A 25528-nucleotide genomic window follows, 5' to 3' on the forward strand; every position below is an offset into this window, starting at 1 on the left:
ATATACAATTTAAATATCAAAGCTACATTTATCATTTACCGGAAGGTAAAGAGACCTAGTTCTTTAAGTTTTGGATTTTGTTAACATTCTAATACTCACCTCTTCACAATAATCACACCAGGATCAGCACAAAGCCCATATGGTAGGTAATCATTTGTGGTTTAATTACTACTTCAGGAGGTAAAGAGCAGCCATGGGTAATATTTGACCAGAAGCTCCAGTACACAAACTACTCCAGGTTTTGATGAGTAAAGGTGTGTTCTTAAGACAGCTAAACTGTCAAGTATCAACTTTTAATTCCCTCCAACATACACTGGCAGGTAATAGTGGAAAATCATTCCTGATGAACAATGAATGGAAAGAAAGTTGGAGCTTCTACCATTAATATTCAAAGCTCAAGACTAGACACACACATGGCCTGATGGATATTATAAATCTAATTTACAGACAGACAGATTTGTTCTTCTCTGTCTGGGGTGGTTAAAGGGCTTACTTCTTTGCCCCATCCATAGTGGAAGAGAGAGGATAATCATTTACATATTCAACATTAACTTGAATATCCAGATATAGAAAATTATATTTCGCTTTTAATCTTCAAATTTTCATTTGAAAAAGTCTACTACACATGCCCAAATGATGCGATAGCTCTATCAACCAGCTAAAAGTGAGTCGCACTTCCTCAGTCATGTTTTGAGGACTTGAAGCACACCTACAAAGGACAGGTACTTCAACAATGCAGAGATTTCAGTTGAATTTCAAGATTTACAGCAATCAAATATTTACAAAGAATCTCCCAATGTTTAAGGCAGCCATTGCACATATTGTCCAAAACTATTTTATTTACAAAACAATGGCACAAAGTGACTGCACAGTCTATGCTCATGCACATTTCAATCACCTTGAATATATGACAGCCCTAACCTATCAATCTTGAGTCAATACCATTCAGAACCGCTAGAGACACAGTAATGATGAAGTGAAATACATCCAAGAGGGCAAATCAGAGTGGACAAATATTGTCCAATTTACAGACATTTAAATAGGTTTAAAGCTCTTGCGTTCCTCAAGATTAGCTAATAAATTGACAGCTGTCCTTGTTTACAAACATGCCATTTCCATTTTAGTGTTAATATCCACAAGGACTGTTACTTGCAATATTATGATTCGCATTTTACAAGAACATGAAAAAAAAGAGGGAAAGAGATTTACCTAACTCAATCAAAATTGGAAACTCACATTACACTAGTTAATGGGAAACCAGAAACAGTAAAAATGTAAAATACTTAATGGGAGCGCTTCTACAGAAATTACTATATGTACATTCCTGCCTGCTTCAGTATAAGAATTGACTACTTCCTACTTTTAACACCAAAGTCCTATTTATCAGTGCATGGTTCATCATTTATGAAATCTCAGGCTGGTCCTCAGCCTGAATTTAAAGGACTTTCTTGCAACAACTTGGCACTAGTTATCTGCTAAGCTGTCAGTCATGATGAAATGGAACAAAGAAAAAAGCTAAAACACAGGTATTAATAGCAAGAAAAAGGAATGACAAGAGTTTTATGTATTCTTCACGAGGTCTCAGACAGCCAGTTTGCTAGCAACAAGGGAAGGTTTTCTCTGAGGCAGATCTTGCGGAGTGGGAATGTGTTCCCCAGTCACTTGGTTCTTGTCTGCTCCACTGTTTGGCAGCTGCTTGTTCTTGATTTTAGCTTTAGCCATGTTGTAATCTCCTGAATCAAAGTACTTTGGCTGCAACATAAAATAAAGAAAAATTCACATGATAGCAATCATTCCATTTTTAAACAGCTTGATTGCAACTATTAAGTTTAGTTTTTGACAGTCACTTTGTAAAACATCACAAAATGCATCTGATGGTGTAAACCACACTTTCGCAACTGGCATTTACAGAAGTTATGATAATTAAAACCTAACTCCTGCCATCAAGCAGAAGAGATGTCAGGAACGGTCGTGTACATGCACTCAATGCCCAAGCACTAGTCGGTAGCCAGCTGCATGAAGCCCCATAAGTGAAGTCAACCGTTCAGCCAATTGAATCTGCTCTACCATTTAATGAGATCTTGGTTGATCTGATAATCCCCAACTCACTTTCCTGCCTTTTCCCCAGAACCTTTGGTTTCCTTACTACTTACATGTGTCTACCTTAGCCCTGAATATACTTATGGAGCCAAGCACTGTAGTACAGAATTCCACAGATTGAATACCTTCAGAAGAAACTCCTCCTCACCTGCTTCAAATAGGCAATCCCTTAATTATGCCTTCTGCTCATTCATTCTCCCACAGGTGGAACAAACTTTCTGTAACTAACCATACCAAGTCTCCAAGATTCAATGTTTTAGTAAGGTCACCTCATTCTTTTAAACTCTAATGAGTACAAGCCCAACCTTCCTCTCATAAGACAGCCCCTCGATACCAAAGACATGACGAGTGAACTCTGACCAGCCTCCAATGTGAGTATACCTTTCCTTAGAGGCAAAACTCTTTGCAATCCTGCAGAAGTGGTTTAACTGGTGCCTTGTATAATTTTAGTAAAACCTCCCCTTCCTTTTACAGTTCATTCCCTTTAAGTAAAAGCCAACATTCCATTTGCTATCCTAATTCCCTGGAACTTGTATCCTGGTTGAGATTCAGGCACAAGGATTCCCAAATTCCTTTGTACTGTAACTTTCTGCAGATTTCCTCCATATAATATCCAGCTCTTCTATTCGTCCAGCCAAAGCACAGGACTTCATTTTCCCTACATTCCACATAACATTCCCCATTTTTTTAGCCCAACGGCTTAACCTGCCGACATGCCTATGTGCAGACTGTCATCCTCTCCAGTCTTTTCTTCCTATTTGGTAATAGTACATTCACACTCCTCATCCAAGTCATGAAGATATTGTAAATTAACTGTGGCCCCAAAACTGATCCTATTTGGAATGTTTTTTAAAAAAAAAACTTATCAAAGAATACTGACTCTACAAATGTACAGTCATGGTGATATCATATGCATAAGGTATTGCCTACTAAACACCCTAAGCATTTCCAAAGAGAATTTTTAAAAACAACAACAATGCCTTTGAGGGAGGTGGGGCAGACCATTCTCTTTAAACTCGTACCTCAATATTAGTTTTTTTTTGAAAAACAGTGCATTGTTTTTAAAAAAAAGAGAGCATTTAAACTTAAAAGCCAAAGACTGATTGACTGACTGGTAATGCATAACGAAGGAAGTGCTCCCCCAAGTGTTACAGCACTAAAACACAGCAAAAGTAAAATATTGTGCATACACTGAAATAGAGTTTAAAAAACAAGCAAAACGATTTATACAATTTTACACGTCTGAAAAATAGCCACAAAAAAAAACTTGTCAAATGGAAAGATGGGAACACGACAAAATTTAATTGGATATACAAATTTAAAGTGATCCAAACACAATCGCCATGGATTAAATTGCAGAGTTACAAAATATTACAGGCTATTGATCCAACCCTTTGACAAAAGTTTTATACTAATTAAAAATTATCCAAGCAAACCTAGGACAGAAGATATTTTGGTTGTGAATGCAAAGAATATTCTTCATTGCAGGGAATGGTAAGAGTACTTAGCACAGATTTCAGGAGATACACACAGAACTGCTATGATAGGCAATGCAAAGACAAAAATGTTAATCAATTATATGAATGGAAGATAAATGGTTTCTATATAAAAAAAACCAGCTTTAGAAAGGAAAACTACACTACACAATTCAAGTGCAGCAAATACATTTCCAATTGGAAAGCAAGATGGTGATAATTAGCAGATAGTGAAATAAGATGTAACTAGATGTATTATTAATCAGATCATTCTGTACTTCTGAGCACCCTGTAACATAAGGGAAAATATGCTAGTTATTAGAATGTCAGATGACTTAATTTTGGAGCAAGCTGTAAAGTGTCTCAATCTCTCCTCCTCAATCAGAAGGAAAAGTATTGACCACCTCAAGTCAATCAGACCAGTAGAATTAGAGCCCAGTTATATCTGCTGGATTTAACAATCTTTAAAGAATCTCAGTGCACAGATGCTTACATGGCTACATTGCTCACTTGCTCAAACACCCAACATTGACGGTCAGGAGACAAAACTATTATGAAGTGCACAGTCAGACTATTGCAATACTGAGACATTTAAAGTCTTTCCACTGTACACATAAAGGTGAAGAGTCACAAACCAGATTTTAAAAATTCAAATTGAGCAAAGAATTAGAGAATTCAGAAAGCAAAGAAATATAGCTACAATAACAGCTATTAAAATGTCAAGAAAATAAGAGTGCAACACCTTGTATACAGGGTAAACAGAAACCCGTGCAATGTCTTTTCACAAGTTCTGGAGTGACTTTTTAAAATTGGAAGGAGAGAAGATTCAAACTCAACCTTAATTTAGCTAATTTCAACAAATAGTTCATTATCTTGTCAACTATTAAGAACTCAATTCAAATAACCATATGGCATAAAAACAGTTGATATGATTAAAAATTCCATATTGGAGATTTACCTAGTACAAAGCTATAAAACTGAAATCAAATCTGAAATCACTCAAGAATTAACAGATATCAAAGTAATTTATAGAGTCAGATGTCCAGCACAGAGACAGACCCTTTGGTCCAACTCGTCTATGCTGACCAGATATCCCAACTTAATCCAACACCTGGTCCAAATCCCTCCAAACCCTGCCTATTCATATACCTATCCAGATGCCTTTTAAATGTTGTAATTGTACCAGCTTCCACCACTTCCTCTGGCAGCTCATTTCATACATGCACCACCATCTAGGTTGAATAAGTTGCACCTTAGGTTCCTTTTATATCTTTCCCCTCTCATCCTAAACCTATGCCCTCTAGTTCTGGATTGTCTCACCCCAGGAAAAAGACTGACTATTTCTTAGAAATACGTACATCCTTCTGTAGACGTTTCCTCAAAAACTCTGATCCTCCAGGCTTCTGTCCCAGCTTTGGATACTTTAGCTTCAATTTTGCTTCTTCAGCTTTTTCAGGACTGATTACTGTGTCATCCATTTCCTGGAAAGCAAACAGAATAGGAAACCTCAGTGGACAGTTTTCAGTTCGAATGCAATTTAATCATCTCCAGCTGTAACTTAACAAAATAGTTCCTCCAATACAAACTCAAGGAATTTTATTGTTACTGATTTGACAATATCAAACTTCATAGATAACACCAAATTTGGGACAGGGAAGTTTCAACTAATGTGAGCAAGATTGCAACATACAAGCTGCATATACGAGGTGAAATTTCAGTTGGGGTTTAAAGAGATATTCTTCTCCTTGGATATTAATCTAATTCTCTTTGGAGCAAAGAGGACACTAAAAGTAATTGGCAATGAGAAAATGAGGTAACAAATGAAAGTTAAAATTGATGAAGTAACAGAGGGATCAATGAGGGCAATGTAGTTTGTGTATATAAAGTTCAAAAAGCATTTAACAAATTAGTATAAGATACAGCAGCATTGTAAAGTGGGTATGTTACTGAACTGGTAATCAAGAAGAGTGTTCAAATCCAATCATGGAAATTGGGGATTTAAAATTCAACTAATTAAAATCTGAAATAAAGAGCACAAGTAATAGTGACCATGAAACAACTGGATTGACACAAAGTCCACCTTGTTCACTCATGTACTTTGGGGTATGAAATCTCCCATTCTTCCACAGTAGCCTGTATGCTACTTCAGACCCCTGCACTTGACTTAATTGGCATCAGAAATGGTATAACAGCCACTATGTATCTGACTGCAGGAACTACAAATGTTCAGGAGATAGCTCAGTACCATATCCAAAGCTGTTAGCCTATGCCCTTTCTAGCAATGCCCACATTAAACACTTGTTGACAACATTCAAACCTGACAGATTAAAGGGCTGTAGCTACATAGTTACAAAACTGGCTAAGGACAGAAATAAAGAGTAATGGGTTTCCCAGAATGGATTTTCCACTTACCCAGTTTACTACAGTATGTGAAGCAATTCATTTTGATGCAAATGAGAGAGGAAACAAAAATGAATGAAATGGTATAACTTAAGACAGTACCAGGGTAGAAGAAAGTTACAATATTTTTGGTTTGATACAGGGCATTTGAACTGGAGCAGATTAGAAGAATTCATCAGTATCTTTAATAATCACCAGCCTCCATTAAATTTAAAGCCACATTCCAATGAAAGTTTGAAGTTAGCAAACTGTTTTCTTTAAAAAAAACTGATACTTCTATACACAAAAGCCCAACTATAAACATACCTTGTGAGGGTGAGATCACAGTTAATTTAAATATGCAATGAAATCACAAAGCTGGTAATTTAACCAGGTAGTTCCTACAGTATGGTGCTATGGCATCTCAGACTTAAATGTTACAATTAATACAATATCATCCATTGGTTTATCCTCTGAAAAATTGCATTGTTTTATCTCTCTCCAGTGGCTCCTAAAGACAATTCTGAGCTAAGATTCCACATTCACGAGCTAGTAATCCATTGCCTGAATGAAGTCAATCATCCTTGGCTACTTGGTAGCTGAGTGCTCCTTTGAGGATGATTTTAAACTATTCACTCTTCCTTGTGGCCTTTCCATCTATCCTCCAAATCCCACTTACAATCCCCTTCTCTCAATCCCTTCAGGCCCAGATGACAGACAACCATCCCTACAAAAAGGTGTATTCTAATTCTCCCTCTCCCCCTGCTACTTTTAGCTCCAGGTGACAAAATGCTGGCACACACATCCTGCTAACTACAGGTAATTTCTTCTTCACTACCAAGTCTAGTAGCAAACACAGGAGAGAACCAGCTGGTGAATGCAGCAGCTCAATTTTCTTCCATTTTTTTCCTCCCACTGGTATAGAAATTTAGGAGTGCAAGCAGACAAGTCTTTGAATATCCATAGCAGGTTCAGATGCCCCTTCAACAAGGTCAAGCACAAAAGACAGTTATTGCTCAAAATGTGACATGTTGCCAAAACTGTCTTACATTCATCTGGACAAACTGACAAGTTTCAAATAACCAAAACAATCTATTAGAAAATGGGTGTTTGAGTGATTGGCAAGTTGACTCACTGGCCATGACATGGCTAAGAAAGCAAAGAAGAAAAAGAAACATCGGCTTCCCAAGTTCTGGTTAGTTCACAAAAGCCAAAAAGCTTGAACAGTCATGTTTCCAGAGAACAGGTCCCTACTCGGGAATAAATGTCACTTCTCGCAAAACTAATGAAACATGTTAAAAGCTCATCAGATTATCGCTAATTGGATGTTAGTGTGGCTCGCAGTGCAAACAAAAGAATTATGTTCAAGCTTGTGCAATTTTCAATTCCCCAGGGGCTTGGGGAGCCTATATTTCCCCATTGCTTTCTACAAGACAACACCTAGACTAGAGTGCACTTACCAAACAGCACACTAGTATAATTTTTAATGATCATTTTCAATTTGGCAATCCTGCTTTTCTCCTGATAACTGCAAAATGAAAAGTTTCGACTTTTTTTCTGCAAGATTCAAGGAAGTTATGCAAAACTTTATGAAATATATCAGCTGAATACAGCATATATTCAGAACTTCATACTTTAAGGAAAACAAAATTAAGGGGGGGGCTGCTGAGGGGATTTACTGGAATGGCACTATGAAACAGATTCCAGTTACTTTGAGAATAACAAAGAAAATTTTAAGGAAGAGTTAAACATTATGAAAGATTTACAGAGTAAATCGGAATCTGTTTCTAGTTGCAGGTGGGTCAATAACTGGAGGACAATGATCTAAGCTAATTGTCAAAAGAACCAGATACAAAATTAGGATATATTGTAATTGGTCTCTTTCAAAAAAAATCCCCAAGACGGCCAATGCAGCAGATTAGCATTTATTATCAGTCCTTCCTTGAAGGAAACAATGGTGAGCCTGCTTTATTGATGAAGCCCCATGGTTTTGTCATAAAATGTAAAAAAATCACGATAGTGAAAAACAACTGCTTCCTTGACAATCTAGAAAATGGAGGTTAGATTGCTGCTGAAGACAACTATTTGCACTATAGATGTTTTCTAACCAATCTATTCAGAGACATCAACTACACACCTCTGGAGTAGTTGGTACTTGAACCTAGACTCCTGACTCAGAGTTCAGGACACAATTACTTTGGAGTGGCATGGTGACTCAGTACTGAGCACTGCAGCCTCACAGCAACACGGTCCTGGGTTCGATTCCAGCCTTGGGAGCCTGTCTGTGTGGAGTTTGCACATTCTCATGTTTACGTGGGTTTCCTCTGGGTGCTCCAGTTTCCTCCCACAGTCCAAAGACATGCAGGTCAGGTGAATTGGACATGCTAAATTGCCCATAGTGCCAGATGCATTAGTCAGAGGGAAATGGATCTGGGTGGGTTACTCTTCAGAGGGTCGGTGTGGACTGGTTGGGCCGAAGGGCCTGTTTCCACACTAAGGAATCTAAAAATTTAATCTACTGTACCACAAGTATTTTTATATCATATCGTGAACTGCAGCCACAGTTCACTGAAGATGGAACAGATGTGTTCTATATTATATCAAATTGAAACTTTACCCATTCAAGTAAAAAAAAAACTTTGCACATTGACTTCTGCCTTGTAGATGGTATAAAAGCTGCATGCACATTTGTCTGTGCGTGCCCACGTGTACGAGATACAGGGGGAAACTTGGCAACGGTAATGCCAATTGAACAGCAAAAGGGATAATTATGCTCCCTGGTTGGAGATTGGCCTACTGCTGTTCTTATATCCTTCAGTTCCACCACTTAGAGATCTTCGCTGATCTGGGGCACTTACATTGGCCCACATCCCATATAACTTAAAACTATCCCAGATTTAAAATAAATCTATTTCACATTAATTGCTTTTTGTCAAAGTGTTCCAAATCTCTACCATTGTGTAGACATCTCTCACGAACTGCCTAGCTCTAATTCTCAGACTATGTTCTGCCAGTTATAGGATTCCCAACCAGTGGAAATAGTTCATAGTTATCAACCCTGTCTTTTCTTACTAATATCTCAAACACTTTGATCTGATCATCCCTTAACCTTCTAAACAGGTCGGATTTGTACAAATTTCTCATCATAACATAAGCCCTGAAGTCCAGGTATCATGCTTTTAATCTATGTTGCATACTTGAAGGCCAATATATTCTTCCTAAGGCGTGGCACCTGGATCTGCTCAGAACTCCAAGTGGAGTCAAACCAGGGTTTTGTACAGATGCAACATAAAGTTCTGCATTCTTATATTCCAGTCATCCAGAAGCAGAGGCCATTAGCTTCCTTGATTTTTTTTTCCCCAGTACCTGTCTGAAGCATTTTAAAAATCTATGTACCAGAGTCCCCAAGTCTCTTTGGGCTTCCCCTGTATTTAACACCAGACCATCTGGATAGTCATCGCCTGGGACATGCACTTCACAACATCAATTGCTACTTATCAGCCCAAGTCAAGATGCCATGCACGACTTCATTACTGGAGAAATTCTACATAGAAAGGAACATAGCAATCATCAGCTAACAGCTCTCCACGTAACCTTATGACAAGGGAACGATAACAACAAAACAGCTGAAGATAAGTACTTGGGATACAATCCCTCAAATTCTTACAAAACCCTGCAGATGCAGTTAGCTTACAAATGCAACTATCTTCCTTTCCTAAACTCCAAAACCTAGTCTCAGCTCCAATTTCTGTAACTGCACCTTAACTTCCTGACCCACACACTGCAATCAATAAACAGCAGTGCCAAAACCTCTCCCACCAAATCCTCAATATTCTGTGCCATGCAAGGCTGCATACTCATTTCCTGCTAAAGGGCTTATGCTCGAAAAAAATCAATGCTCTTGCTCCTTGATGCTGCCCGTCAGTTGTGTTTTTCCAGCACCACACTTTTTGATTCTGACTCTCCAGCATCTGCAGTCCTCACTCTCTCCTCCTCCTCGCATATTGAGCCCTCTACAATACTCCTCTCACAACTGTGTGGCCAAATGCCACCCCAATTCCATTTACAAGTTTGTTGGCAACACCAGCGTTGTAGGCCGGATCTCAAACAATGACAAGACAGAATGCAGGAAACAGATGGAGTACGTAGCAGCATAATGGCAAGACAACAATCAGCAAATTGAAGGAATGGTCACTTACTTTAGGAAGCGGAGTGGAGGGCACACCCCTGCCCGCATCAATGGGCTGAGGTGGAGATGATAGAGAGATTGTCATGCTCTTGGGAGTGATGACCACCAACAATGTATGTTGGTCCATGCACGTCAACAAGACAGTCAAGAAAGCACAACATCTCTACTTCCTCAGTGCTAAGGAAATGCAGTATATCCACAAGGACTCTTCCCAATTTTAATAAATACACTTCAGAAAGTACCCTACCTGGATGCATCACAGCACATCCTAAGACTACAAGAAAGTAGAGAGTTGTGAACATAGCCCAGTTCATCATGCAAACCAGACTTCATCATTCAACCAGTGAATGTCTACACTTCCTGCTGTCTCAGGAAGGCAACCAACATAAACAAAGACTGTATCACCCGGTTATACTCTCTTCCATGTGCAAAAACAGCTTCTTCCCCGCTGTGATCAGACTTCTAAATTGACCTGAAATGTTCATTCTGATCCCTCTCCGCACCTTCTCTGCTGCTGTAACACTATTCTAAACTTTTGTTCTATTACCGCAATACATTGTATAAGCTACCATCTGCCTGTATATTAAGCAAAACAAGATTTCTCACTATCTTGGTACATGTGACAACAATAAAACCAATTAATTTATGGCCATGCTTGGACCAAAGCTGTAACAAAATACAAGGCAGAGACTGTGGCAGAAGCAAAACAAAGCACTGGTGTACAGATTATTAGTGAAGAGCTCCTTGATCGACCTGGCCACAATGCCTTATGGTCATTTGTAAGCAATTGGGTGGGAGCACACCAATGCAGCAACAACTGGCTGGCTTTCTGCAGTTTTTTGAAAGTAATTAACAACCATATTAAAACCTTTAATAACCAACAGAGGAAGTGGTAGAACAGCAAACTCCAATAAAATTCACATGTTTCTGCAATAAAGGCACCTTACAAAGGAACACAGGTGCTTGGACACATCACACATGGGAACAGTGCATCAGCAAAATCAGGACCTAAAGTGAACTAAGCAGATACAGTAATCATAAATGCAACTAGACATGAAATCCTGCATGTTGATCTTTCCAGTTGGGCAGAGTTCATTGTGCCGCAGGAGGCCAAGGCAGTAGCAGCATTCCAGTCTCTATAAAATGGCTAGTGCCCTCAGTCAGCAGCAGCAGGGGGTCCAGGGTGCCAAGACAACAGGACCATTCAGGATCAATCATGAAAGCTGCCAGTCACCACTACTCTCTCCAGCAGTGAACCATATGCCCCTCCCCACATCAAAACCCTTCCCTCATCCCCTACCTTCCCCCCCCCGCACACAAAACCCTTCCCTCATCCCCTACCTTCCCCCCCCCGCACACAAAACCCTTCCCTCATCCCCTACCTTCCCCCCCCCGCACACAAAACCCTTCCCTCATCCCCTACCTTCCCCCCCCCGCACACAAAACCCTTCCCTCATCCCCTACCTTCCCCCCCCCGCACACAAAACCCTTCCCTCATCCCCTACCTTCCCCCCCCCCGCACACAAAACCCTTCCCTCATCCCCTACCTTCCCCCCCCCGCACACAAAACCCTTCCCTCATCCCCTACCTTCCCCCCCCCGCACACAAAACCCTTCCCCCATCCCCTCTCTTTCTCCCCTCCCCTCTCTCCTCGGCCTGAGGTGCTCCGTTTCCCCCCGGCAGCCCATCTAAGACCACCCCCCCCCCACACTCCCAGGCTTGAGCACAGCCCGCCCCAAGGAGACGGTGGGCGGTTAGCGCAACGCTGCCTCTGAATGCAGCTTTATGCGCCCGGGAATGCGAGTGCCGCCAGCCTCTCCCCTCCAGGAACAGCCGCCCTCGGCCTCGCCCCCAGAGCGCGGAGACCCGGCCTCGGCCTGGGCCTGGGCCCTCCTGCCCCTTACCTGCCGTTCTTCAGCCGAAGCTTCCTCAGACCGCTTCACCACCTCGTTCCTTGATAACATTGCCGCCGGCCTCAGAGAAAGCGCTGGATAACTGAGTCTGAGCTGAAGCGTATCCCTCCGCACTGCTGTCTGCGCAAGCGTACTCCGTCACCCCGCCTACATTTATAACGTCACATTCTAGAAACTACCTCGGCATTACTTTAGAAACAGACTTTCTTTTCCTGAGTCCACTTGGACATATGTTTAATTGAAATTACTACTCAGCTGAAGACAATCAGGATTATTTTTTCGTCTTAATTTTTCATTCAGACAACTACCGTGTGGTGACGTAATCCGCAATGGATTCTGGGGGTTGTAGTTTCTTACCATTCCCCTCAATACTAGGCAATGGGAGACAGTGGTTGACTCATCTTGTATCCAGGTAAAAGTCGAAGATCAGTATTACCAGTAGAATTAGATTTAGATTTTATTGTCACGTATATACAACTGCATGAGTACAGTGAAAAGTGTATGACTGTGTTTTCCTAGATTTTCCTCATACCAGTTATTTGCTGGAATGCAGGAAAGATTAGAGAACAAAACTAGAAAGCAAAAGGAGATGGGAATGGGATCAGTAAAAATGCATCTCAAATCATAGAGTTCCTACAGTGCAGATAGAGGCCATTTGGCCCATTGAGTCTATACTGTCCTGTAGAGCACTGACCCTATCCCTGTAACCCCACATTTAATGTACTTAATCCACCCAGCCTGCACATCCCAGGAAACTACAGGGAAATTTAGCTTTCCCAATCCACCTAACCCGCACATCTTTAACCTGTGGAAGGAAAATGGAGCACATGGACGAAACCATGCAGACAAGGGGAGAATGTGCAAACCCACATAAACAATCACCTGAGGTTGAAATTGAACACGGGTCCCTAGCACCATGAGGCAGCTGTGCTAACCACTGTGTCTTAAGCCTAAGGGAATTGTAAATGCAAATAGTGGAATCATCACCAAAAAATCCATTTTTGAATGGTGATAATGTGTTGTAAATATCTTGGAATAAAGTAAATGACATAACTCTGCATGCAAATGTTTGTACACATCTATATGTTCCCTGGTGGTCTAGTGGTTAGGATTCAGTACTCTTATTCTTCCTGGTCAAGGAATCAAGATTGATAGAGTCAGCACAGTGACTCAGTGATTACCTCTGTTACCTCACAGGACCAGCATTCGATTCCAGCCTTGGGTAACTGTCTGTATGGAGTTTGCACATTTTCCACATATCTGCATGGTTTTTCACCAGGTGCATTGGTTTCCTCACACAGTCTAAAGATGTTCAGGTTAGGTGGATTAGTCATGGTAAATGTACGGTTACTGGCATATGGTGGGGTCCGAATGGAGAGTCAGTGCAGACTCAATGGGCAGCATGGCCTCTTTTTGCACCGTCGGGAATTTATGATGCCTGGATGAGCAGAAATTAGATACTGGGAAGGCTGTGACACCGTCATTATCCCTCTTTCTAGCAACTGTTTGATCCTGACCAAAGTATTCACAACCTTGGTGCTATTTTGACCAGAGCTAAACATTGAAACAACCTCTGGACCACCATTATACTGCCTGATGTTACCTTTCAGATCATCTGCTGAAACCCTTATTTATTCATTTGCCTTAACTATTCCAGCACAATCCTGGCCAGCGATGTTTCTTGTAAGCTGAGAAGCTGCTGGGAAGCTTCATGACCATTGATCGATGTGCTGATGAATGACTTCTGCTTCCAGATACTGCTGCCAATTCATACCCTGGAGATCCTTGCAGCAGCAAAACAAATAATGGGGAACGTTGTTTGCCACCCTCCTGTTACTTGCCTGTAAGAAAGTTCACCTTTAAGGACTCCTATTTGTACACAATGCTACAACACTACCTGCCAGATGATCTGCTGTAGGTTTGCAAACATCTCCTCATAATATATAATGAGTTGTACTGTTTTAAGTAAATGGATTGCAGAGTTAACCATAACAAGTGGCCAATTAATTGAACGTTTTCATGAACATGACATGGTGGATATCAGTGAAAACATTTAGCTGAGGAGGCCTATCATGCTTGAATAGTCAGCAAATAAGTTATTTTACAAGTGAAACAAATGGTCAACACTCTTAAGTCTTGCCAAAGTTTGTAAGAAAACTCTCAATGTCTTTGTTTGCTGCAGCATCAGTGTTGATAACATAGCTTGTAGATAAGTGGACAAATCCCTATCAAGAAGCGGTTTAGCTCACTTGAGAAAGGCAAGTGTAGCCACAATAACAGAAAGCAAGAAACGGCCAAAGGCATATTTTCAGAATGTTTGCAAAATTATCTAGATTAAATTGGGACACAGCAGACTTCCTAACAGAATTTTGAAATGTATGAACAGCATATAGCACTATAGTTTCTAGATTCAGGTGTGTCAGAAAATCAAGCCATTAACATTTACTTAGCAGTTGGGTACGATGATCTATACAGACATGCACAACAGAATTAATGGCTAAAGAGCTAAAAGATCCCTAAAAGATATGGACCACCTTAGAAAATCAATCCAGAGTCAAACTAAACTTTCATATTCATGTCGTTTAGACAGAAGCCCACAGAATCTATTTGTCAATTTATGTTTTTTGGCTAAATGCAAGTCTCATTCAATTTGATGGAGTGATTCTCACTGTATGGCTATATCTTATGTATCACACTGCATTAATTAGTGTTCCCATCCTAACAGCATGTATCCTGTTGACCTCTGCCCCATCTTACTATATGACATTCCAAGAACATCTCACCACTCACTGGAGGTTCCAGAATTGATCCACATCCTTGGCATTGGTGCCACATTTAACAGCCTTTAGTGCACCCAGACAAGCACTACCACTCTGGAACTACCCTCATGATTCCTGACGTTTGACCCAAATATGACATACGGGGTATCCTGCTTTGTGTACATAGTCCTGAATGTCATGACAAACAATAGTACACAGGTGGGATGTGCTTTTCCCCCAGGTCCAGCAGTGGAAACCATGACACCAGACTATGCCAATCTACTCCAATGTTGCCACCCTGGCTACAGCAGTCACAATTGTCTGGACCAGCACTGTAAGAGGAAGGTCAATGTCCTTCTCCACTCTGTCAGTGTAAGTGGTATAACACCTAATCCATCATTGTTACTGCAACCACCTCCTACAAATGCTCATGCTCCATTACTCTCACTATTGCCTGCACTATCTTCCCTGACTCACTGACACACACCCTGACCCCTGACAACACTAACCCTGCATGCCCTCTGCTCAAGACAGCTCTCCACCTGCATCAACAGTAACAGCTGTGACATCCACCTTCATCTTCCCTAATATCAGTATCTCTGCCATTCCAGGAGAAAAACAGACCATAATAGGGCAGACAGAATCAAGACAGGTGTTGTAATGGTGGGAGAATGGAGAATGGAGTGGAGGCAAAGTACAAAACAAGCTAAGACAAGATAATGCAAGGCAGGGATGCTGTGAGCATCCACGTAGGCTCAAAGTGAGTGGGCGCTATGAGAGCAAGCAAAGATCTTGGTGATGCAGCCTGGTCCAGTCCATGAGCTGAGTGCCTGTCCCTGAATGTATAGTGTCCTTGCTGTCGCATTACAGTGAGAGTTGCTGGGTTAGCCTGAGTGGTAACACTGAGGTGCAGAAGCATCCAGTAAGTTAATCAGAGATGTGTCACTGGGGTTCTTAATGCACGGCACATCCATTGGCTTGGGGTGTGTGTGGCTGGTGCCCCTGGAGCATGCCCAAGATTTTGTGCCGAGAGTCTAAAATAGCAATCCTTTGAAGCAAGTGGTGATTTGAACCTGCCAAGGACCTGCTCTGGTTTCCAATGTCAAATTATCCAGAAGCTAGTTTGTATAGTTTGGTAAGACTCAAAAAGTGTGGCGCTGGAAAAGCACAGCAGGTCAGGCTGCATCCGAGAAGCAGGAGAGTCGATGTATTGGGCGTAAGCTCTACATCAGGAATGTCTAAGATCACAACCTGTTGCAAGTTAGACTGTTAAACGTGATGTTTAAGAAGCAATAATGAACCTCAGTTGGGAACTCACCACTGTCTAGTAAGAATCTCACTATGCTGCTTGTGAAAATAATCCTAAACCTGAGAATATCATCTCTGAATTGAAAAAGTCTTTAGGGAATACTTCTATTACGCTCATGAAGATGAATGAACAACTGAACAAAGATGAAAGGAAGTCAGGTAAATTAAAAGCTCTGGATCATCAATTCAATGTGGTTGACTCTTAACAGCACTCTGAGTAATTAGGGATGGACAATAAATGCTGGTCTGGCCAGTGACGTCCATAGTCCTGCAAATGGATATTTTTTAAAAAATCAAATAATTGTTGGTTTACAGGAAGTTCCGAAGCTGTAGTAATCATAGGCAAGCAAAAAGTCCTACAGATTACAAAGACAATTCAAGGTCTCAGAGGCTGCCAAGAACACAGAGCTAATTTTCCTTCACCTTGAACTCGATGTTATTCCCAACATGTTCAGATGTGCAATGCTGCTTTTCTTGTGAGGGCAAAATTTCAGGAATCCAAATGCATTTACAATCTTCTGCTGGATTTGCAGGACATGGCTTGTGCTGCCTACATCAGAATACAGTCCCGATGTCATTCCATGGCCTTCCTTGTTGGAGTCTTTCATGTCCCACCATATGGAAAACTATACTAAATTGCAAATCTTACAGCCCACCTTACCAAAGACCTGTTCTACTTCTGATATTGCCCACAAAGGTGAATTCAAACCATGATCAATGAATCTAGATGCAGCCAGGCTATCTTTACTGTGGTTGTGATGCAACAAAGGCACAGAGAAATGGAGGAGAAATGGATGCTGCAGCAAGTCGAAGACCAAAAGCGAGCTCCTGCAAGTCTAAGACCCACAATGAGCTGCAGCAGCTGCCGAACACAGGCTCCACCTGAAAAGATTGGTCCCTTTGAAATGTACTGGAGGTACAGGAGCCCAGAGTCTATTGTTCTTGATTCTGCTTCCTCTAGATGATCCAGGTGCAGTATCACCACAAACTGAAGATGGTCCAGGCAACAGTCACAGAACTGTGTCATCTGCTGGAGATTTGAAGAGGCTGGTGGCCATTAAAATACCAGCTGTGCTAAGCTTGGCTGCTTCCAAGGAAACACAGGGGACATGTGTGAGATCTTTCAATTCTCACCCTACAAGTCCATCAAGATTATGACTGATATAACTTATGCTAGATCACAGTATTTCATCTCATTATCCTGTGACAAGGTCAGTGCTGGATCCTGGGCAGAAGGCTCTGCCAACGTAGCTGGCTTTCATTGGTGTAGAACACTGTAGACACGTCTCATTGAGAGTGCCAGATCATAGATTCATCAACAGAAAGAGGTTCTATTCCATCAAAGTACAAATCATCTGTGGTTGTCAGTATCAAATCTCAGAATTCTGCACCAGGCATCCTGATGGCTACCATGATGCATATGTCCTTGAGAACTCTCATATCCTTTTGTTTCAGCAGCTAGGTGCCTGACAAGGATACTTACCAGAAGATGAGGGCTACCACCTGCAACAAGGGTATTTTCATGAAGTAACTGCTGACTGAGGCTGAACCTCGATATCATGCAGTCCTTTCTTTATTTACGGTTCATTGCAGAGTAGACAGCAGGTTTCCTGGAGACGAGGTTCTAATGTTTTCATTGGTTAGGGGAACTCTTGCATTTCATTTCATCCCCTGGCTAGGCGACATCATCAGTGCTCTGGAGCCTCCTGCGAAGCACTTCTTTGATGTTTCTTCCGGTATTTATAGTGGTCTGTCCTTGCCGCTTCCGGGTGTCAGTTTCAGCTGTCCGCTGTAGTGATTGGTATATTGGGTCCAGGTCGATGTGTTTGTTGATGGAGTTTGTGGATGAATGCCTTGCCTCTAGGAATTCCCTGGCTGTTCTCTGTCTGGCTTGCCCTATGATAGTAGTGTTGTCCCAGTCAAATTCATGTTGCTTGTTGTCTGCGTGTGTGGCTACTAGGGATAGCTGGTCGTGTCGTTTCATGGCTAGTTGATGTTTATGTATGCGGATTGTTAGCTGTCTTCCTGTTTGTCCTATATAGTGTTTTGTGCAGTCCTTGCATGGTATTTTGTAAACTACATTAGTTTTGTTCATGTTGGGTATCGGGTCCTTTGCTCTAGTGAGTTGTTGTCTGAGCGTGGCTGTTGGTTTGTGTGCCGTTATGAGTCCTAAGGGTCGCAGTAGTCTGGCTGTCAGTTCTGAAACGCTCCTGATGTATGGTAGTGTGGCTAGTCCTTTGGGTTGTGGCATGTCCTCGTTCCGTGGTCTGTCTCTTAGGCATCTGTTGATAAAGTTGCGCGGGTATCCGTTTTTGGCGAATACCTTGTATAGGTGTTCCTCTTCCTCTTTTTGCAGTTCTGGTGTACTGCATTGTGTTGTGGCTCTTTTGAATAGTATCCTGATGCAGCTTCATTTGTGTGTGTTGGGGTGGTTACTTTCATAGTTTAGGACTTGGTCTGTGTGTGTTGTTTTCCTGTGTACCCTTGTGGTGAATTCTCCGTTCGGTGTTCTCTGTACTATCACGTCTAGGAATGGGAGTTGGCTATCCTTTTCTTCTTCTCTCGTGAATCGGATTCCTGTGAGTGTGGCTTTGATGATCCGGTGTGTTTTTTCTATTTCTGTGTTTTTGATGATTACGAACGTGTCATCGACATATCTGACCCAGAGTTTGGGTTGAATTTGTGGTAGGGCTGTTTGTTCTAACCTTTGCATAACTGCCTCTGCTATGAGTCCCGAGATTGGTGATCCCATGGGTGTTCCGTTGATTTGTTCGTATATCTGATTGTTGAATATAAAGTGTGTAGTGAGGCACAAGTCCAGTAGTTTAAGTATGCCGTCTTTGTTGATAGGTTCCACCTCCTGTTTTCTGTTCTGTATGTCCAGTAGGTTGGCAATTGTTTCTCTGGCTAGGGTTTTGTCAATCGAAGTGAACAGTGCCGTCACGTCGAATGAGATCATGGTTTCTTCTTTGTCTATGTGTGTATTCCTGATGACGTCCAAGAATTCCTGTGTTGATTGTATGGAGTGTTTGGATCCGCTGACCAGGTGTTTCAGTTTCTCTTGTAGTTCTTTGGCCAGTTTGTATGCTGGTGTCCCTGGTAGTGATACTATGGGTCTGAGTGGGATGTCTGGTTTGTGTACTTTGGGTAGTCCATAGAATCTGGGGGTGTTGTTGCTTTCCGGTTTCATTCTTTGTAGGTCAGCTTTGGTTATCTGTCCGTTTTTTTGTAGATTCCTTAGTGTGTTATTTATTCTGTTGGTGAGTTGTGACTGGTGACTTCCAGCTCGGCGAACAGAACCACAACAACGAGCACCCGAGCTACAAATCTTCGCACAAACCTTGAACACTTACGGGCGAGAGACGCTGAGACAAGCCAGGAAATGGGAATCCTGCGCTAACCGCCTAAGCGCCACATATGAACAACTCCGGTTCCTACACGAATGCCGAAAGAATCAAATCCTTCCACAATGTGTCAGGTACAGACCACCAGTCAATAATCCACAAACCAGGGAAACAGCCAAGCAGAACGGATTCAGGATGATCCAGGTAATGATCACAGACGCTCACAACCGACTGCACAAATACAAACAAGAAATTGCGCGCCAAAAGTCGTTAATTTCAAAAACCACTAATCATGAATGGACCCGGACCATAGAACAGGCTGTCACTATAGGACAGAACAGGACAACACACTGCAAAAAAACGGCACTAAAAGAAAAAATGGCCAAACTAACATACAAAAAAGAGGACACTACAACACACACCTGGGTTAAAAACCTCTCCCACAGACAGCTCACAGACATGGAAAGAACTATACTGGCCAAGGGACTCAACTACAACCACAGGGACGCCAAGACAGCAGACTTCCTAGCAGCACTAGAATGCACACTCAGGAACAATGGACTGACAGAAGAGACACAACAAACAGTGAGACAAACGGTCATACCTATGATGATAAGAAAAAGACAAACACATAACCTCAACACCAAGGAGAGGGAAGCACTGAAAGCACTAAGAAACGATAAGAACATAATCATACTACCGGCAGATAAAGGCAGAATGACGGTCATCCTCGACAAATCAGATTACATCAAGAAAGCACAACAACTACTCGCAGATACCAACACCTACCAAATGAAGGATTCTGACCCCACACACCACAACTCACCAATAGAATAAATAACACACTAAGGAATCTACAAAAAAAACGGACAGATAACCAAAGCTGACCTACAAAGAATGAAACCAGAAAGCAACAACACCCCCAGATTCTATGGACTACCCAAAGTACACAAACCAGACATCCCACTCAGACCCATAGTATCACTACCAGGGACACCAGCATACAAACTGGCCAAAGAACTACAAGAGAAACTGAAACACCTGGTCAGCAGATCCAAACACTCCATACAATCAACACAGGAATTCTTGGACGTCATCAGGAATACACACATAGACAAAGAAGAAACCATGATCTTATTCGACGTGACGGCACTGTTCACTTCGATTGACAAAACCCTAGCCAGAGAAACAATAGCCAACCTACTGGACATACAGAACAGAAAACAGGAGGTGGAACCTATCAACAAAGACGGCATACTTAAACTACTGGACTTGTACCTCACTACACACTTTACATTCAACAATCAGATATACGAACAAATCAACGGAACACCCATGGGATCACCAATCTCGGGACTCATAGCAGAGGCAGTTATGCAAAGGTTAGAACAAACAGCTCTACCATAAATTCAACCCAAACTCTGGGTCAGATATGTCGATGACACGTTCGTAATCATCAAAAACACGGAAATAGAAAAAAACACACCGGATCATCAACGCCACACTCACAGGAATCCGATTCACGAGAGAAGTAGAAAAGGATAGCCAACTCCCATTCCTAGACGTGATAGTACAGAGAACACCGAACGGAGAATTCACCACAAGGGTACACAGGAAAACAACACACACAGACCAAGTCCTAAACTATGAAAGTAACCACCCCAACACACACAAACGAAGCTGCATCAGGACACTATTCAAAAGAGCCACAACACACTGCAGTACACCAGAACTGCAAAAAGAGGAAGAGGAACACCTATACAAGGTATTCGCCAAAAACGGATACCCGCGCAACTTTATCAACAGATGCCTAAGAGACAGACCACGGAACGAGGACATGCCACAACCAAAAGGACTAGCCACACTACCATACATCAGGAGCGTTTCAGAACTGACAGCCAGACTACTGCGACCCTTAGGACTCATAACGGCACACAAACCAACAGCCACGCTCAGACAACAACTGACTAGAACAAAGGACCCGATACCCAACATGAACAAAACTAATGTAGTTTACAAAATACCATGCAAGGACTGCACAAAACACTATATAGGACAAACAGGAAGACAGCTAACAATCCGCATACATGAACATCAACTAGCCACGAAACGACACGACCAGCTATCCCTAGTAGCCACACACGCAGACAACAAGCAACATGAATTTGACTGGGACAACACTACTATCATAGGGCAAGCCAGACAGAGAACAGCCAGGGAATTCCTAGAGGCATGGCATTCATCCACAAACTCCATCAACAAACATATCAACCTGGACCCAATATACCAACCACGACAGCGGACAGCTGAAACTGACACCCGGAAGCGGCAAGGACAGACCACTATAAATACCGGAAGAAACATCAAAGAAGCGCTTCGCAGGAGGCTCCAGAGCACTGATGATGTCGCCTAGCCAGGGGACGAAACGTTTGCAACAAAAACTTCCAGCTCGGCGAACAGAACCACAACAACGAGCACCCGAGCTACAAATCTTCGCACAAACCTTGAACTCTTGCATTTCAATCAGACAGAGTATAGGGCATAATTCTTACTTGCTGTGCACTGCAAACTGGAGCAGGCAAAGAGGGAATTTAATGTATTGTGAAAAAACTGGGAGAACAGTAGCAGTCTTCTGAGGATAACCCATCATCAGTATTTAACTGACACCTGCTTCCAGTTGATGTGAGTTGTGTGAAATAATTGTTCACTGTTTGTAATTTTGCTGTTGCTCAGAAGGTAAACAGCCCCTATATTCTGAGAAGCAAATGCAGCCTCATTTTAAAATATTTCTTCACTTGCCCTGTTGTTCAGTACAAATTAACATTCTCAACTGTTGGAAGGCTTTTCAATACATGAAACTCTCACTTTGAACAATCACACTGTGCTGTGCTGGGCATTAAGGGAAAGTATAGAACTTGCTTAGACAGGGTCCTGACATGGTTGGGGGCTGTCAAAGGGTAGCCTGTGTAGTTTGATTCCTGTAGCTGCTTTTATAATGACAATGTGGATCAGCAATCCATCAATGAATGTGCTCTTGCAATTGCCATGAAGATCAATTTTTGCCACCTACATGCCTTCGCTCTTGATGTGTTGTGAAGAGCTATTAGTGGCATGCAGCAAATAACTTGGTGCACAGCTAGGGTCTAAACATGGTTCCAATGGTGTAATCCTACAAGGTCCCACCAATGGCAAGTTGTTCAACCACTTGCAGTGCAACACAGTGTGGGAGTAGTGCATACATAATGAAGTGAGCAGCAGAGAATTGAATGAGATCACTCACTCGAGCCCACAAAGAGAAATTCTCTCCATGTAAATTCCCCGAAATAAACACAGCCAATTTTGGTAAATTTCAGTCCGAAGGCTTACGTGTCATTGTAAATAAGAGAAAGAAGAGAATGTTATTCGTGTAACTTGCCTTGAAAAGAGTTAACTTTTAAAGACTCCATGTGCCGCATATGTACAATGTGGTGATTCTGCCTCACAGTTAATCTGTTCTGTGATTATACATAGAAATCAGTTGGCTTGCTTTAATGTCTCTTCATAACTTAATGTTTTACTGCTTCAAATAATCCATAGAGTTAATCAATCCCTGATAAGCAATTGATTATTCAACCTTTGACAAAATATGAGGCCACACCTGTAAACTTCAGGTTGTCCAAAATACTGCTGCACGCATGCTAGTTCTGACCAAGCTTAGTTCTCCTTAGCTTCTATATTATTGACTTAATTTGGTTCCCAGTTAAACAATACCTTGTATTTTTTTAATCCTCATCCTTTTTTAAAAATCTCTCCATAGCTGGACGTCAGAAAAACCACCAGGTCTTACGGGGTGGTGTAAGCTGGCGATGGAGCATCTTCTCCAAGATTACCTCACAAATATGGTGCACCACAAAACGGAGCAGTTTATGGGCCTTTTAAAATTATATTGAAACTGACTTGTCTGCAGTATTAGTCAGGGCCGTGGTATAGCCGTGGGAATCTTTATCGGCGCCCATAGGCCCCAGGAGGAGGAGACTGGAAGGAAAAGAATATGGGTACTGTAGGGGGTACTCCCAGGGATGTGAGCCTCAGTGGAGGTGTGATGAGTAAGAAGATAGAATAAAGTGGTGAGATATATTTCAGTTTAAGTTACTTGAATGTAGTTTAAGTTAGTATTTATATGTTTGTACTTTAGTTTTAGTAGATAGGTTTGTTTTGGTAGAATAGTAGGTTGTTTATTAACAATGATACTATGCTATGGCCTTGTTCTTTGTACTGTTTTTTTTTCTGTTTTGATGGGTTTTTTTCCTTTATATATCAATGTTTTGTAAAAGATTTTAAAAAGCTTTTCAATAAAAATATTTATTTAAACAACTTCTCCATGGCTTGACTCTCACTATCTCTGTAATCTCTTTCAGCCCCAGAACTCTTTGAGACACGTGCAGTGTTCCAATTCTTATCTCCTGAACATTAACAATTATAATTACTGTGTCATTACTGTCTGGGCTTTCAGCTGGATAGGTTCTCATCTCAAGAATTCTGTCTGGAAACCTCTTCACTTCTCTACCCACGTTGAATCACTTCTTCAACTTTGACGAAGCTTTTGGTCATTGGTCCTATCACTTTATGTGACTTGATAAATTTTGTTTTGTAATGATTTGATGTTACTGTGTGAAAGTTGCAATAAAAAATTGAATTGAATTTATTGTCACGTGTACCGAGGCACAGTGAAAAGCTTTGTCTTGCGAGCAATACAGGCAGATCACAGAGTTAAGTAGCATAGTTAAGTAAATAATAGGTAAACAGCGGCAAAAACAAAAACACAGGTGCAGATGAATGTTAAGAGTTTGTGAGTCCATTCAGTATTCTAACAACAGTAGGGTAGAAACTGTTCCAAAACTGTCTGGCGCGTGTGTTCAGGCTTCTGTACCTTCTCCCTGATGGTAGAGGTTGTAGAAAAACATTGCCAGGGTGGGATGGATCTTTGAGAATGCTGGCGGCCTTTCCTTGACAGCGGGCCTGGTAGATGGATCCTACAGATGCGAGGTTGGCCTTTGTGATTGTCCGGGCCGAGTTCACCGCTGTCTGTAACCATCTCCGATCTTGAATGGTACAGTTGCTATTCAAGGTAGTGATACATCCAGACAGAATGCTCTCGATGGTGCACCTATAAAACTTGGCAAGGGTATTTGCCGTCATGCCAAATTTCCTCAGCTGCCTGAAGAAGAAGAGATGTTTTTGGGCCTTCGTAACAGTGCGTCCACATGGTTTTTAACTGTGCCTGTTTTTTTTTAAACTGTGCCTGACTTGAAATAGCTTGAAGTTTAGGAATACAAACCCTTGAAGCATTGTCACTGGTGTAATTTAAGAACTGTGGCAGTACATTTGCGTGTAGCAAACCTCAACAAACAGCAATGTGATAATAAACACATCATCTGTTTTTTGTGATGTCAATAGAAGTCCAAATGTTATCCAGAACAACAGAGATAACTCCACTATTCTTCTTCAAAACAGAACAATTGTATCTTTCAGATGTATCTGTACTTAAAATGGCAGATTTTAAGAAGCATCTCCTTTCTGTGTAATTGACCAAGTCCAATATCACCTTCTGGTCTTGGTGTTTGATTTCATTTTATTATAATCCTGTGAAGCACCTTGGGATGGTTTATTAGTTTAAAGGTACTATTTACATACAAATTGTTGTTGAAATATGATTCAGGCTGTGTAATCATTCTAACATCCCAGTTCAGATCTAAACATTAGAACGGAAAATGTCATCAACTATACTAAATTTTCTCTGTCTCACTAATTTTCTTCTCAACCCATCTTATTCAAAACCAGATTGCACGAATGTTCAGGATTTACAATATTGGCTCCATGTTTTGAACAGGAAATTCGACGTTTTGGGCCAGAGCCCTTCATCAGGAATCCTGATGAAGGGCTCTGGCCTGAAACGTCAAATTTCCTGTTCCTTGGAAGCTGCCTGACCTGCTGTGCTTTAACCAGCAACACATTTTCAGCTCTGATCTCCAGCATCTGCAGACCTCACTTTTTAATCCATGTTTTGAAAGCAGGATACTCA

At 41.5% G+C, this 25528-nt stretch overlaps 1 protein-coding gene across 1 annotated transcript; it reads right to left on the reverse strand.

Annotated features, from left to right (window-relative positions):
* Nucleotides 1-567: 567 nt before the first annotated feature.
* arpp19a (cAMP-regulated phosphoprotein 19a) lies at nucleotides 568-12178 on the reverse strand. The gene is made up of 3 exons (XM_060852785.1): nucleotides 12048-12178; nucleotides 4934-5056; nucleotides 568-1752 (listed from the first exon to the last, which is right to left on the reverse strand). Exons 1-3 carry the CDS (start codon nucleotides 12105-12107, stop codon nucleotides 1582-1584), a joined length of 354 nt encoding a protein of 117 aa, XP_060708768.1. The 5' UTR covers nucleotides 12108-12178; the 3' UTR covers nucleotides 568-1581.
* Nucleotides 12179-25528: the final 13350 nt, after the last annotated feature.

The sequence above is a fragment of the Hemiscyllium ocellatum genome, chromosome 39, assembly GCF_020745735.1.
Source record: "Hemiscyllium ocellatum isolate sHemOce1 chromosome 39, sHemOce1.pat.X.cur, whole genome shotgun sequence".
NCBI classification, from domain to species: Eukaryota; Metazoa; Chordata; class Chondrichthyes; order Orectolobiformes; family Hemiscylliidae; genus Hemiscyllium; species Hemiscyllium ocellatum.